We start from the raw sequence: 16270 nt of genomic DNA on the forward strand, positions 1-16270 counted from the left end.
AATATTGTAAGGGAGGGAAGTGATTCAACATAACATAGCTGAAAACTAATACTGGGTGAAAAAAACAATTGCTGAAGACTATAAATATATGTCAAAAAGAGGCAAAAGTAAACTCTGTTTAGGAATACCTACATATTTGTTTAAAATAGTTTTAAAGACCAGGAAATGATAGGCACAAAATTCAAGTAATATTATTTCTGAAGGAGAACCAGCGGGATGAGAATAAAGGAGAAACACAGAGATGAGTCAAGGGTTGATAACGTTCTATCAATATGGTGGTGAAGTGCACAGATACCCATTTTGATTCTTTGAACTAAACTCATGTGCAACAATTGATCACGAAATTATTTGATTTCACAGACAAAGAAGGAACCATTGGCAGCCGTGAGCAGAATAGAACTTTAAGAAACACTTGCTTTAGAAAGAATTGCTATGTCATAGTTCCTAAATTGGCAAAGAGGTACCAGCTGTTCCCACCCAATTCCGTCAACAGCAACAGTGCCAATAGGGGCAGCCCAACACTGTAACAGGGACTATGCTGCCTTCATTCAATACCACGATGAGCACAAAGATAGAAACCCACTTATAAATGTGATCACTTATCACTTATATCCTGGACCTAGGAGACGTTAGATGAGCCCTAGTAGGACTCTCCATTCGTGGGCCCTTGAGCTCTTGTCGGAAGGGAAACATATGGTACAACCTCCAACCCTGAGTTCTTAAAACTCTGTTCCTTTATTATATCATGTCTCTTATTTAATCACATCCTTTTGATCAATACCTCAGTTCCTCCTTCCTAGCAGGAAGAGGCAAGTTCCTAAAGACTGAAATGCTGAGTACCATTATCCAATGCCAATCATCCAAGTTATTTGTGATCCAACATGAAAATCTAAGGCTTAATTCAATGGGGAGAAGAAACCTGGGTGGCCACCTTAATCCCTTACACTTTGCTATGACCAGGATTGTCAAATATCTTCTCTAAATCTCAAAGGAAACAAAAGACAAAAACAGGATCAGTTTCTATATTTGCTCACAATCAATGTACCCACTAAACCAGTGGCTCTCAATCTTTGGTTCTCAAACTGAGACTCACCTGAGGAACTTAAAAACAGTATCAGTGGATCCTCTCCCCTGAGATGCTGAGTAAGTTTTTCTGAGATGGAGGTCCTGGCATCAGCTGATTGAGAACACGAGGATTAAATTTTCTCTTCAAAATTTAAATTACACACATACGTATCTCTCTAAACAGAGGTGACGTTCAACATTTGGCACTCATTTTTCAATCTACTATGTTTCAATGAAACTGCTTAAATATTAAATATCAATTTCAAACTTTAAAGCTAGTAGGCACACACATTCAAAGCACTTCTCTGTCATCTTTTCACTTAACCTGAGTGACAATATTACAGAGGTCAGCGTTTCTACCAGTTTGGAAAAAAAAAAGGGTGGACAGGCAGGGGGTCCTTTGGGTGATGGCTGGGAATTTGCAGCTTTAAAACCTAATCATTATTTCCAGCAGCAAGAACCTTCACTGATAACTGCTAAAAATAACCAAACCCTGAATATTTTGACACCTAATCTCCAAGAATCGGAAGTTTTCCACACCCTCCACGTCTAACACTTTTCCAACAAGGTGGCTTCAACATGAATAATCATCACAGAGTCACTGGAGTTTATAAGCTCCAGCTCAACTACAGGGATTGTTTTTTGAAAGTTATCGTGGCCATCAGAGATGCAAAATTCACTCTAAGATAAAGATCAATGGGACTTCCCTGGCCGTGGTCCAGAGATTAGCACTCAGATTCCACTGCAGGGGGTGAGGATTCAATCCCTGGTCAGGGAATTAAAATTCCACATGCCACAAGGTGTGGCCAAAAATAAACTACCAGAGATGGCAAGAAGGGGAAGCAATTGAGGTTTTCAAAATTACATCCAGTCACTCTCTTTGGATCCAAATGACCTTTTGAGGGTATCACTGGCAACTTGCTGCCAGCCTCAAAAAGCTTTCTTCTAAGAAGTACAAGTCAACTGTGCTGTGTTTAATCGCTCAGTTGTGTCCAACTCTTTTCAACCCCATGGACTGTAGCCCACCTCTGTCCGTGGGGATTCTCCAGGTAAAAACAACGAAGTGGGTGGCCATGTCCTCCTCCAGGGGATCCTCCCGACCCAGGGATCGAACCCAGGTCTCCCACATTGCAGGTGGATTGATTCTTTACCGTCTGAGCCACCAGGTAAGCCCAAGCATACTGGAGTGGGTAGCCTTTTCCAGGGGAACTTTCCTACCCAGGAAGTCTATTACTTGTGCACATTGAGAATCTGCTCCATCTAGTGGTCCTCTAAGCACCCAACCTCTGAATCCATCTGAATTAACACCACCTCATCACAATGGACCTAGCTCACCATTCCAACTGGAAAGTATTACCTTCTCACCACACATGAATATCCAGATTTAAATAGGGAAACATAAAAAGTGGAAGCAATTTCCTTATCCAGATAAGAATTAGGAGTTGTGTGGCAAATATTCACACTAAAGTTATTTCCTTGGATAAAGCATAAGGTTTTCTCTTCTAACTCATGGCAGTAACATCACATAGTCTGAGCTGAAGAGAAGTGACTAACTTCATCCAATGTACAGAATTTTTAATAACCATATTTAGAACATATTTAGGGTCTTCTAGTGAATTCATACTGAATGAACAAAATTTTTACCAAAGATGCAGAGGGTAAGTAATTGGAACAAAAGCTTGACTCACCCTAAATTTCATAAAAACACAAAACCAATCTATGATGTAGATACAGAAAATGTAATATAGGTCATTAGCTCTGCTACAATAAACTGTGAGCCCCTTAAATCACAGCCTCATCATTCTATGATTCAGAACAGCACCAAAGATGAAAAATCTATCCTATTTCAAAGGTATTTAGAAAAACAAACATTTTAAGCAAAAGGGAAACATCCTTTAACAGCTGGGTGAAATAATCAATAGGCTTTAGTCTCAGGGTATCATTCTTTTGAATTCCTTGGTGCCTCTACTGATTGTGATTGTTATTATGGATCCAAAAAGAAGAAGAGGCAAGAACCCTGAGAAAATGAAGATCTGGGTTCATAGGCAAACATTCATAGAAATGATCTCCTACAAGGCAAGCAATCTATGCCGCTTCTTTAGACCTCAGTTGCTTATGCAGAGATCTGAGCTTCAGTATAGACATTTTGGGATTTCCCTGGTAGCTCAGATGGTAAAGAATCCATCTGAAATGCAGGAGAGCCAGGTTCAGTCCCTGGGTGAGGAAGATCCCCTGGAGAAGGAAATGACAACCCACCCCAGTATTCTTGCCTAAAGAATTCCAGACAGAGGAGCCTGGCAGGCTACAGTTCATGGGGTCACAAAGAGTCGGACACAATCGAGCAACTAACACTCACTCACTAGACATGTTAGGGTCCTATACATTTTCAGCAATACAATTTTATGATTCTTCTTTACAAATGGGATGCAGCGGCACAAAGAACTTACTGATCAAATTAATTTTTATCCTGTGTTAAATAAAAGGCCACTCACATGCTTTCGATCTTTTGCTTTTAGACAATGCTCCTCAAATGCTAACGGAATTTCTCTAGACAGGAAAAAGACCAATTCTGTACAAACTGGGTTGGCCAAAACGTTTGGATATGGGAAAACCTGAACAAACGTTTTGGCCAACCCAATATATAGACTGCTGTATCAAAACCTCACGGGGATAGCAAACCTAAAAACGACAATGGATACACACACACACACACACAAAGAAAAAGCAACCCAAACACTAAAAGATGGTCATCAAACTGCAAGAAAACAAAAGAGGAAAGGAAGACAATAGACAACACTCCTCCACAAAGCTATAAAAAGCTTTATTAGCAGAGCTCAAAGACCATCGTTGAAAATGAGGACCAACTGATTCCCTGACCCTTTAAATCTAACAAAAGGTGGCAAAAGTCCTTGTCTTGAGACAAACTGGAAGGTTGAGTGCTGTATCCTGTGACTTTTGTTGAATTAAAGGCGTTTTACTAAAATAACTTGAGAAAGGTTCAAATCTAGAAATGTACCATGAAATAGCATATAGATGGTTTCTGCTAAAAAATAAAAAGTCAGCCTAGCAACTGTGGGTCCATGCGCCCAGCTGGGCAACAACGGGCCGCCATGGATGGACTCTAACCCACTCGGCCCTTTTCCCCACTCACCCTACTTCTGCTGCTGGAGTTGCACATGCGTGCAACAGTTTACAACCACTGATTTAAGAGAAATTCATATGTAAAAATCACACTTCTTTTACTGATGATTCTTGAAAACACTTGAGCCAAGGGTCACCAACAACATTCCTGAAGTCCTACTAACTCGTCCTAAAAATTCTTTCGGAGTACTTATTACTGAAGGTTTTGACACATTTAAAATACCATGAAATGCCGCCTGATATGCCAAAAATACTGTGAAGAAATGGTACTTAAAACAACCAGGTAGCATCATACAATAATATTAGAGCAAGAAGGAAGTCTGATGATAATGCTGTCTCTTCTCATTTTAGAAATAAAAGAACCAGAGGAAAAAAGTGACCTTTGCAGGACATGCAGCCTTTAATTTGCAGCCCACCACACTGCTCAAATAGGAAGGCAGGGTTTGTTTTTTGTTTTTTGTTTTTTTCCTGTTATTATTTTTAAAGCTTCTTTTTTTTTTTTGGCCACGCCACATGGTACATGGGATCTTAGTTCCCTGACCAGGCATCGAACCCATGCCCCCTGCAGTGGAAGCACTGAGTCCTAACTACTGGACCGCCAGGGAAGTCCCAGGAAGGCAGTTTTGACTTGGCGAGGAGACAGGGAGCAAGAGGAGATGGAGATTTGGGGGTTGGATGGGAAAGATCAGGGAGAAAGCAAGAAACGGGGCACCAAATTAAGAACCTGACGATCAAGTCAAAACTGTGTCTCCATCTCAAGTTTAAGTGTTATTAATGGCATTTAAATTAATAGCATTGAACTTTAATGATGTAAGTTTGCAATGATGATGATATATGACATTCTACTAATATATACTACATACATACAGATATCTGCACATTAAGGCACTTATCCCCTTGACAATTATTAATAATTGACTGCACAAGTGATGGTGTTGTCTGCTGCAGGATATGATAGGGGAGGGCTGTCTTTCCACATTGCTCTCCAAGATTGATGCGCATTTCAAGCAGTCTGCTAAACTTGCGATAATAGCCAATGGGTTTTAGTTTTCATTTTTGTATTTGGGATGGGTGGGTGGCATTTTATTTTTATGTACTCTTTGCTCCAAGGTGAAAAAAAAATGACAAATATTTTTAAAACCATTCTTCCTTTAAAACAAACCCCCCAAACACTTACATCCCACCCACACACCTAACACTGACAAAACCTGTGAACCTCCTGATTGCCTTTTTATTTTTTTGAAGGGAGATAACTTGGGAAGTTTCCTGATGCAAGCTTCTGGCAATCACTGCAGCTGCAGGTCTGTAGGCTGAGGGAGATACAAGGGTTGACTATTCAGATGAAGGACAGTTACAATTTTCCCAGCTCCTTTCAAAAGGCTTACAACACATATATTTCTCCAGCAAAGAATTTCATTTTGTGGTCTGTATTTTTTTTCCTATTTCTTTTTCAAAAATAGAGGAGATAATTCTTAAAGACACATTGATGAAAATTATTATTGCAAGTCCAAATACATGGTTCAGTTCAGCTCAGTCACTCAGTTGTGTCTGACTCTTTGGGACCCCATGGACTGCAGTACGCCAGGCTTCCCTGTCCATCACCAACTCCCGGAGATTACTCAAACACATGTCCATTGAGTCAGTGATGCCATCCAACCATCTCATCCTCTGTCATCCCCTTCTCCTCCTCTCAGATAACTTCCAGGTACAAATCAAAAGGAGAAGGCAATGGCACCCCACTCCAGTACTCTTGCCTGGAAAATTCCACGGACGGAGGAGCCTGGTAGGCTGCAGTTCATGGGGTCGCAAAGAGTTGGACACGACTGAGCGATTTCACTTTCACGTTTCATTTTCATGCATTGGAAAAGGAAATGGCAACGGACTCCAGTGTTCTTGCCTGGAGAATCCCAGGGACGGGGAGCCTGGTGGGCTTCTGTCTATGGGGTCGCACAGAGTCGGACACAACTGAAGCGACTTAGCAGCAGCAGCACAAATCAAAAGAATTTAATCTTATCTCTAAACTGTATACAGAGAGAAAAAAGCACAAGATTACTGGGTTGGCCCAAAGGTTCGTTTGAAAACTACAAACATACCTTTTGGCCAACCCAATACTAATAAACACAATGTATTTAGAAAGAGATTCAGATTAAGAAGCCAGGACTGTATTTCTAAAGAGTGCTTTGTGCCTATAATGACATCTTTAAAATAAAACTGCAGAAGAACAAACTGTGATGTTACTTTAATGAACTAAATTTTAATCCCTTTAAGAAATTTAGTTAGCAAACTCCTCAGGATAGTTTACATACCACTGAGGCCATACTACAGTATGTGTGTGTGCTTAGTCACTCAGTCGTGTCCAACTCTTTGCAACCCCATGGACTGTAGCCCGCCAGGCTCCTCGGTCCATGGGGATTCTCCAGGCAAGAATACTGGAGTGCGTTGCCATGCCCTCCTCCAGGGGATCTTCCCAACTCAGGGATCAAATCCAGGTCTCCTGCATTGCAGGCAGATTCTTTTCCCATCTGAGCCACCAGGGAAGCCCAAGAATACAACAGTGGGTAGCCTATCCCTTCTCCAGGGGATCTTCCCCACCCAGGAATTGAACTGGGTCTCCTGCATTGCAGGCAGATTCCTTACCAGCTGAGCTACCAGGGAAGCACATATACGGCACACAGTATACTATTTTCCATATATTCACAATTTCACTTGCCTCTGTCACTCCTGACACTCTTCTACTTGTTCCCTTTCCCAGATGGGACCACTTATGTTCATAATCATGAGAAACATACCACCACATAAACCAAGAAGTCAACAGCTATCACTGAAATTTTTTACTCATTTATTTCTCCTTCTATCACACCTGTTCGTGGATTCCCAGTCCTGTCTCAAAAGTAGTACGAGCAGAATGTTGTTAAGATCCAACTTAAGTGCAATCAACTTATTTGGTACCAAAATAAATAGAACAGACTGACAAGGTAGTCAGAAAGTCCCAGAAACCATTTGGAGACTCGGCATCTGGTCCTAGTGCTATTTATGACTCTCTGTCCAGCCTTGGGTGGGAAAAAAAGTCTCTAAACCTTAATTTCATCATCTGCTCCATATCAGGGTGGATGTAAAAATACAAAACTATCCCAACTGTGAATGGACCTAAAAATGTCAAATTACATGCAAATGAATTATTGCAAACAGCCCTCCATGATAGTGTCACATCTTACACTTAATCGTCTTTTTAGAAGAACGTATCCAGGAATGTGGGCTTCCCTGGTAGTTCAGCAGCGAAGAATCTGCCTGCAATATAGGAGCTGCAGGTTTGATCCTTGGATTGGGGAGATCCCCTGGAGGAGGGCACAGCAACCCACTCCAGTATCCTTGCCTGGAGAATCCCATGGACAGAGGAGCCTGGAGGGCTACAGTCCATGGGGTTGCAAAGAGTCGGACACGACTGAAACAACTTAGCACGCACACATGCATCCAGGAATGTCGGCTTTACAATCTGTTGTAGGGGGGTTGGCATATGTAAAACCCTCTTACAGTTATTTAATTTATTATGGTAACTAAATTTTCCTGAATATTTTATCACAATATTGAGTAAATTTTAGAAATCGTTGATGCTTTTGAACTGTGGTGTTGGAGAAGACTCTTGAGAGTCCCTTGGACTGCAAGGAGATCCAACCAGTCCATTCTGAAGGAGATCAGCCCTGGGATTTCTTTGGAAGGAATGATGCTAAAGCTGAAACTCCAGTACTTTGGCCACCTCATGTGAAGAGTTGACTCATTGGAAAAGACTCTGATGCTGGGAGGGATTGGGGGCAGGAGGAGAAGGGGACGACAGAGGATGAGATGGCTGGATGGCATCACTGACTCGATATATGTGAGTCTGAGTGAACTCCAGGAGTTGGTGATGGACAGGGAGGCCTGGCGTGCTGCGATTCATGGGGTCGCAAAGTCCGACACGACTGAGCGACTGATCTGATCTGATCTGATACCTTAACATAATAAGGTTAAAATAAAAAATATTGTTTAGCATGTGTTATGGGACCAGCCCTGCCAGTGCGGGGTTAAGTAACATTAAGCGAGACGGCCATTGCCAAGTAGACACAGCAAGTGAAAGTGAAGTCACTCAGTCGTGTCCGACTCTTTGCAGCCCCATAGGCTGTAGCCTACCAGGCTCCTCTGTCCATGGGATTTTCCAGGCAATAGTACTGGAGTGGATTGCCATTTCCTTCTCCAGGGGATCTTCCCAACTGGGATCGAACCCAGGTCTCCCACATCGTAGACAGACGCTTTACCGTCTGAGCCACCAGGGAAGTCCAGACACAGCAAAGAGGACCCAAAACCTACTCCCACATCATGTCAGGATCCAGCTGCTTGGGGAGCAAATGTGCCCCACATGAACATTCCTCTGCTTTTGTTTTTAACCAACTGTTTCTGTTCGACTTCTCCCTTCAGTACAGCCTCACTTTCAATATCCTGAACTCGGGATCATTTTTAAGTACAGCGCAAGTCAAGAGATACGATAAGATGAAAGGAGGTAGAAAAGGTCCTTAATTCAATAAAACTCTGACTTTGGGTTGTTCAACTTCTGGGGGACTCAGTTTCTTAATGAACTAGGAACAGACTTAAGTCCTCCATTACTTCAAAACAAAACCCAAGCCTTTGAAAATATTACACCCATCATTCCAAATGCTGGAAACAAGACACGATATTCCATCAGAATGGGGCTCTCCCTGAATGCTTTATAAGTGGTTCTACATTTCTCTGTGTTAAAACTGACATTTGTCTTTGCCTATTCTTCTATTGGCATTTTTACAATACTCTTACATAGGACCCTACTTCATACTGTCTTCCAAGTGAAAAGCAATACTGAAGATTAAAAAAAAATTTTTTTTTCTTAATCTTGAATTACTACCATCCATGACCTGCTACTCAAAGTGTGGTCAGACAGTGTCATCTGGAAGTTTGTCAGAAAATGGAAACTCAGGCCCCTCCCCAGATTTACGGAATCCGAATGTGCATTTTAACAAGATGTGCAGTGATTCAAACATACATTAACATTTGAAAAGCCCTGATTTGTGTATTTCAAATATTACCAGCCTAGCTTTCATAACCCGTGATCATTTGGTTTCCCTTCCTCTTCCAGGAGATTTTATTAAATTAAATTCAAATAAAGACAGTAACTACTAAATAAGTACTGTGACAAGGCAGGAACCACCAATCTCACGAAAACAACTCCACAGAATGTGCCACAAATTTCTTATAGAGGCAAATCTTCTAATTCAATATTTAGTAAATACACTTGCTTTTATAGTAAAATCTATGAATGACATTAAGCCTAGTCATCCCAATGTTGGTTGGGCCCTTGAAGTCATCAGGATTTCTTTGCTTTAACCTCTAGTATCTCCTGCTTCCTATGACTGCCTGCCAAATCACTTACCTTCAGGGGATGTCTGCAGTGTCATTTTCCCTTGGACTTACCTGATTGAGAAGTTACACCATTCAGTGGAAGTGAAACAACACATCTTGTAAAACCCATCCTGAGTCAAATTCCATGGGGTTGCAATGAAATTACCCATATGCTTCCTCCCATCCTTATAAGCCAGGTTCCAGCAGAAGCAGATAGAGTGTCAAGGTCTCTCATTCTGGGGAGAGAGGCTCTTTAGCACTTTATGAACCAGAAATCTGGGGGCAGAAAGTCAATACTTGCTTTAAGTAAGGCTGTAACTGACCTCACTTGGAAGACAGCTTTTGGCTTCCGGCTTTCTTAATTAGGAAGGAAACTGTCAGAAGAAACTGATCATATAGGAGAAATAGAGGCCTCCCTGAACTCCTGTCCTCTTGGAAACCGTATTAAGAAACATTTGACAACCTGAAACATCAGGGAACAGTTTACATCCTGTCGTGGTCTGACGTAAGCCGACAAGCGGACTCCACGTTCTGGTTTCTACTTTAGCCCCACCAACACAACCCTAATATTTCTGCCCCTAATTTCTTAGTCCAGGGAAGTCCAGAGAGGGCGGGGGTGTGGAGAACAACATACGCGGTCCCCACCGTCCTGTGCACAAATCCACTTTTCAAAGAAATCCTCCAGAAGCATGAGAGTGCACCGTCGATTTCTAACGCGGTCCAAACTGAACACGGGAACATCCGCCTAATTTCTGCCCGTTATCTACGCACAGCATGTGTACGCACACAGTAAGAGCAGACAACGCAATGTGGTACCAAACAATTAAAAGTTCTTCTCAAAGTGGAGATGCAAAACAGAACGAATCTCTCTCTTCTATAAATGAATCGAGCCATCTGCCTCGCAGAAGCAGCAGCAGGAGTACCCAAAACAGCAGAAACAGCAACCTCTGGTGTTAACAATCTAGTCTTGAATCTCATGCTTCACATTTCCCCGGCAAACAAGGCTAAAAATACAAGACAGGCAACAAATAGTCTCTTGGGATCTGCCATTCCATGGATGGCGTATTCAATCAGAGCAATATTTTGTGCTGAAATTCAAAATTGGAGGTGGGGGGTACAAGCTATCGCATTAGAAGCTGGTGCTCAGAATTTTAAGTGTGAATCTGATCCCAAAGTATATTAAGCTGAATGGTGAGAGGGTGGCTGTTTCCATACAACATAAATCTCTGAGATGTAGCTGAATACATTTATAGATTTATTTAAGCTCCTCTAAATTCTTCTGCAAATCTCATAGTTAGAAAGATAATTTTAGCCCTCGTGTCACCAAAATATCAGAGCCGTTTTGCTTTCGGCACAGCTTAGAAAAGCCTCTTTACCGTGGGCTCTGGAGCGGGACTGCGTGGGTTCAAATCCAGGCACCACCACAAAATAAACTTCATGGCCTTGAGCAAGGAACCTGACCTCTCTGTGAAGTTGTTCTCTTGTCTTAAACAGAAAAATCTTAAGAGTGCTCACCTCAAAGACTTATTTTAAGCATTCTATGAGCTAACACATGTAAAATTCTTTAATTAACCAAGGTGTGCGTGCATGCTCTGTTGCTTAGCGCCCAACTCTTTGAGACCCTATGGACTGTAGCCCACCAGGCTCCTCTGTCCATGGGATTCTCCAGACCAAGAACACTGGAGGGGGTTGCCATTTCCTCCTCCAGGGGATCATCCCCCACCCAGGGATCAAACCCACATCTCCTGCATTGGCAGGAGGATTCTCTACCACTGAGCCACCAGGGAAGCCCATAAATACAGTCACTACTAGTATTATTTAATATTCAAGCAAGGCTGCAAAAACACCTTCTCTTAAAGAACAGGCATGATATAAAGAGCAGCAATGATAGGTCTCCGGCCAATGGCAGGTACTGAACACACTAGCGGGTGAGCAGGTAAGTGCTATGACCTAGAGCCTGTGGCCAAGAATGACAGAAGAAAGCTCCCTTTGGTTATTTGAGTCTGTTTGTTCATGGAGGCAGCTGAATAAGGAGGACAGAAGACGAGACAATAACGCAGTGGGTCAAGTGGTACCACCCAACGAAAGGGACGATCAGAATTCATGGCTAAGGTGTAACAAGAAGGGGGACATGTTCTGGCTCTGTGAACACCTGTGTCTGCCCATTAAGAAGACACTCTATACCACCACCATCACCTTCCTTAAGAGGATGTGATGGAATAAATCTTTCTTCATACACCTGTCTTTGGGATTAGACTATAACCCCTATGGTCTGGGTCCCCAGCCTCCATATTTAAAAAAGAAGACAGACCCAAGGAAGTGATATCAAATTTCATGAACTCCTGAACAGGCTATTTCTTGAGAAACCTTGAAAGCTGGCGATACTTTAAGCTGGGTCATTATTTGGTGGAAGGAGGATGGTGAAAAGTTTATGAGTCATTGAGGCAACAGGAAAGGGTTTCCCCAACGACTGAGACTGCAGGGTATGGACCTACCAGTCCCACTTAGAGAGTTTTGATGGAACTCGCTGAGGATTCCCGGGGTTCCACAGGTTTTCCCAGCCTGCAGGGTACCACTTAAAAAACCACAGACATGTCACTCAAAGAGTGAGACGAATGGAAGGCTGACATTACTATTTTTCCTAGTAAGAATATTAAAAAAAAAAAAGAAAATGGTGACAGGTGCTGCTATTATATGGCCAGGTAAAAACAATGAAATTTCTTAACAACGGATATACTTAAAGTGATTTCCTGAGCTGAAGCCTTTGTTGGGTAGGAAAAGAATGTATCACTGGACTGCTCAAACTAAGAGCACAATCCAAGAGTCACAAAAAGAAAAACCCATCAAGAAATTGGGAGAAAAGGCTCTTTTTTCATAGCCCTCTGTGGAATGGCCGATTTTGGAGGAAAAAGCAGCAGAATGTAGGGCAGGGGAGGCAGTAATAATGTTCATTAAGGAGAAAGTGAATATAGATTTAAAACTGTAGGAATGAGGGAGGTAAATGGATTTAAGTATGCACAAACCACACGACCTACTGTGCCCATAAAGTAGACATATATTTCTCTTGCCCTTAATGCATTGCTATGGTTACGGTAAGGAAGATTGCATTGTCCAGAAAAATTTTTTAAGGAAACTGGGTGAAAGCTCAGCCTACCTGAGATCATCTTCCTCCCTGCCTTCAGACTGGGATCTCGTAAGTACAGTAGCTAACAGAGGAATTACAACCAGATCAACAGCGGGGCTCCTTTTTTTCAAAGAACAAAAACAAATCAGTGTGACAACATGATGGGGATTCAATTAGCACTTGGCAGGTCATGAATAACTTTTAAACCACTTTCTTTCAAGTTGGAAAGTGTTAAAATATACGGTAATCATGGTACCCAAGTGCCTTCCTTACGGTATGCTATCCATCAGCAACATAAATCTGAAGTCAGTCTAGCTTACAAAGAAGAGAACCAGAACGTAGTATCTTCAGGCAGTCTGTTGCCCCAGGTAGTTTCCTTTTTGAGGACACTCAAAGCCAATCATCTGAAATCTCATTCCGATTTTCAGACGGTTTTACTTTAAATATGGAATGAAAGAAAAGGGGAGGGAAAGGAGTTGGTACAATCATCTTGGAAACAAATAAATGACAGCTAATTGTAAAGAAATGGCTACTGAATTGTTCAATAGTATTATATAGCCAAAGTCAAGAGCCTAGTTCTGTCTATCCTGTTGTTGAGGGAAAGCAGAGAAGCTTGGTTCAAAACAATGTGAAAAGAACAACATAAAAAACTATTTACTTGGATAAGTAAGAACGACAAGAGGCCATCCCCAGAGACACCACTTAGTAAACACGTCCCCAGGGGAACCTCATCTTGCTTTCAATGAAAGGGCACCTTCCTGGGCTGGGAGAACTGAAGTAACATTGAAACCCACCCTTTGTTCTGAAAAACTCAATTGTGCTCACCTGTCCCAAGTCAGGTACGTGTGGCTTCGCAGACTTGCAGCCTGTTTACTGCTCATTTCCTGGGGAATCTCTGACAGGTGCTAAAGGTAATGGGCTTGCTGCCCCAGCAAGTAAAATATTACAAGGGAAATATTAGTCAAATGTACAGCTCCACTCCATGTGTCTTGAACATTACTATGATCTGAGCAAGGCATTTGTTGTAAATAAGCCTGCAGAGTGTACAGCTTGTTTTCCAGGAGTCCTCCGAAGAACAGCTTGCCGACAAGAGGTGCTAGCCTTAGTTTCACAGCCAGCAAAACTCCATCCAAGAGGCTTTTTGGCAAGTCCGCACCTCTTGTTTCAAGCTAGATTCAAGACAGACCCATCAACCAAATTCCAAAGGTCAGTATGTGGCATCAGTCACTCTTAGGTACTCAGCATAGAATAGCCAAGTGGAAACTCAGACATTTAAAATCAACATTCAGGACAGAAAAGGCCCGCTTTCCCCCAGAACAGTGTATTAAAAACAACTCAGAGCCGACTTTGCAAGGAGGCATTCTCTGTAGTAAATTAAATGGCTGAAGCTTGTGCTTCTTCCAGCAAGGAAAAGAACTATGCTCCCCACCATCAGTGTGTGCAATCACTGGCTCATTTTTAAGCCTTTCCTGCCTTTTTAAAAGCCTACTCCATTAAAAGGAGGGGGAAAAAAACTTTTCAGGAAATGAAATGCAAATAGTCACTGAACAGGATCATAAAAGGGGAAAAACCTCTATCCACCTTTTTTTTTTTTTTAATTCTTCATTCCAGGCAGCAAGACTGCTTTTAACACACCGTTAGCTTTTATAAAAATGAGATGATACTGGTTCTTTTATGATCATCCTCAACCCTTTCCACCCTTTTCTGTCTCGTGCCTACTCACAGTATGTTCGAGGGAAATGAGGTGGGCAGGTCTGTTTCACCTCTCGCCAGACCAGCGTTAGGTAAGTCACTGAATGTAATTTACAAATTCTAAGCCTAATGGATGACACCCAGGAAATAAAGAAAGGTAAAGAAGAGCGGAAAGGAGAAGCTTCCTGGTGATTTCAAAGGTAAAAGGCACAGTCCTCAAGCAATGCGTAACACTGCCTCTGATCACCTTCAAACAAGTCCGCGGGTTTTAAGTTGATGCTCCCCGTCCTCGCTCAAGGTGGAGCTGAAACCAGTTGCAAAATTTCCCTCTACTGGAGTCCAAAGGAGCCAGGAAAAATGGGGTCTACGTCTCTAAATAGAAAGAAGCAGCGGCTTCCCTGCCTCTCAGGGGCCCCGCGCCGGCGAGCTCCCGGGCAGGAGCCGGCACCCGGCAGGGAAACCAGGCGCCGGGCGACCAACCTCGGGCCAACTGCGAACCCGGCTGGGCACTGCAGGCGCAGTTACGCGCGGCCCGCGCACACAGCTTTCCCGGGTACACGGCGGCCTTCTTGAAAGACAGCCCAGTGCTGCCCACGACCTCGGGCTGCTGTCGCCCAAGGCGTCTCGAGCTTCGCGGACCTCAACCTAAGTGCTGCTCCCTAAAGGGAAAAGGCGCGATCTCCATTCAAGCCCATCCTACCGAGTCTCCCAATACCCGGTCCCTTCTCCCCAGGAGCTCTCGGACACCCCTCCGGGCGCCCACCCGAGAACGGGCTCGCTTCGGAAGGAAGTGGAGTGGACTCGAGAGAGCGAGATTGGAGTGAAGAGAGCGGCGGACTCCAGTCTGCAGCAATTGGGGAGGGCTCGGAAAAGGGAGCGAACGAAGAGAATCAAGGCAGGGTAGGGGCCCAGCGGTCCCAGCAACCTGTAGGATTGCAGCTGATCTCAAACTTGGGGTGGGAGACAGACAGTGGTCCCCTCGGAGGTCCTCCACCCGACAGCCACCCCTTGCGCTCCGCGCGTGCGGGGAGGGGCAGGGCGCAACTTGCGAAGCCAAGGCCATCGGTGCGGGTCCCGATCAGTCGCCTCTCCCGCGTCCCCACCTCCCCCCACCCGGCCCCGCCGCCCGCTGGGCCCCGCGCTTACCTCGGGCAGCCGCAGCCCCCGCCGCCCAGAAGCAGAGCCCCAGCCAAGGGAGCCACTGGCGCGCCCCTCCAGCGCCTCTTCCTGCGGCGGCCGCTCTCCCCATACTGCTCGCCCCACTTGGGAGTACAGGTCCTCTTCCGCGCCCCGGGAAAGGCTCGACGAGCCAGGGGGGCCGAGGAGAGTGGGTCCCGGGGGTCTTCAGCGAGTGACTGCTCCACGGCCGCTCCCTACAGCAGCGGGGCAGGGCGCTCCGAGTCGCCGCGCGCTGGGCACCCAGAGGATGCGCGCGTCCCCATAGCCTCCCACGGCGGGGCGACCGACGCCGCCACGGTCACTGCCGGAGCCGCCCGCCTTCCCCTCCGCACCGCTCGCGAACAGCTCTCCCGCCGCCGCCGGGATCCGGACTAGGGAGGTAAGGAGGGAACCCGCATCCCTAATGAGACCCCCGTGGCCGCCCCTTCTCCTCCCCTCCGAGCGGCAGCCAATGAGCCGGGCCGGGGCGGGGCGGCGGGAGGGGCGGGGGCGGCCGGCCGCGCGGCGCTGGGTGGGGCGGGCGGCGGGAGGCGCAGGTGAGCCCCGCGGCGGCTGCGCACAGCCCCCCGCCCCGCCCCAGGTTCCCGCACGCTCCGTAAAAAAGCCTCAGCTCAGCGAGCGCGGACGCGGGGCCTGAGCGGGGCTCGCGGAGGTCATGCGCGCTCC

At 44.8% G+C, this 16270-nt stretch overlaps 1 protein-coding gene across 7 annotated transcripts in view; it reads right to left on the minus strand.

Moving 5' to 3' along the window:
- The window catches only part of UNC5D (unc-5 netrin receptor D), a 627582-nt gene extending 611598 nt beyond the window's left edge, over positions 1-15984 (minus strand). For 3 of the 7 annotated variants that reach the window (XM_044933503.1, XM_006058428.3, XM_006058425.3), the window contains exon 1: positions 15572-15982. In XM_044933503.1, coding sequence (XP_044789438.1) covers positions 15572-15674 — 103 coding nt within the window. In that variant the 5' untranslated portion in view covers positions 15675-15982. Of the gene's footprint in view, positions 1-15571 lie in introns of all 7 variants that reach the window. The other 4 variants (XM_006058427.3, XM_044933458.1, XM_044933531.1 and 1 more) reach the window with 3 other exon arrangements.
- Positions 15985-16270: the final 286 nt, after the last annotated feature.

Source organism: Bubalus bubalis, chromosome 1 (genome assembly GCF_019923935.1).
Source record: "Bubalus bubalis isolate 160015118507 breed Murrah chromosome 1, NDDB_SH_1, whole genome shotgun sequence".
Classification (NCBI taxonomy): domain Eukaryota; kingdom Metazoa; phylum Chordata; class Mammalia; order Artiodactyla; family Bovidae; genus Bubalus; species Bubalus bubalis.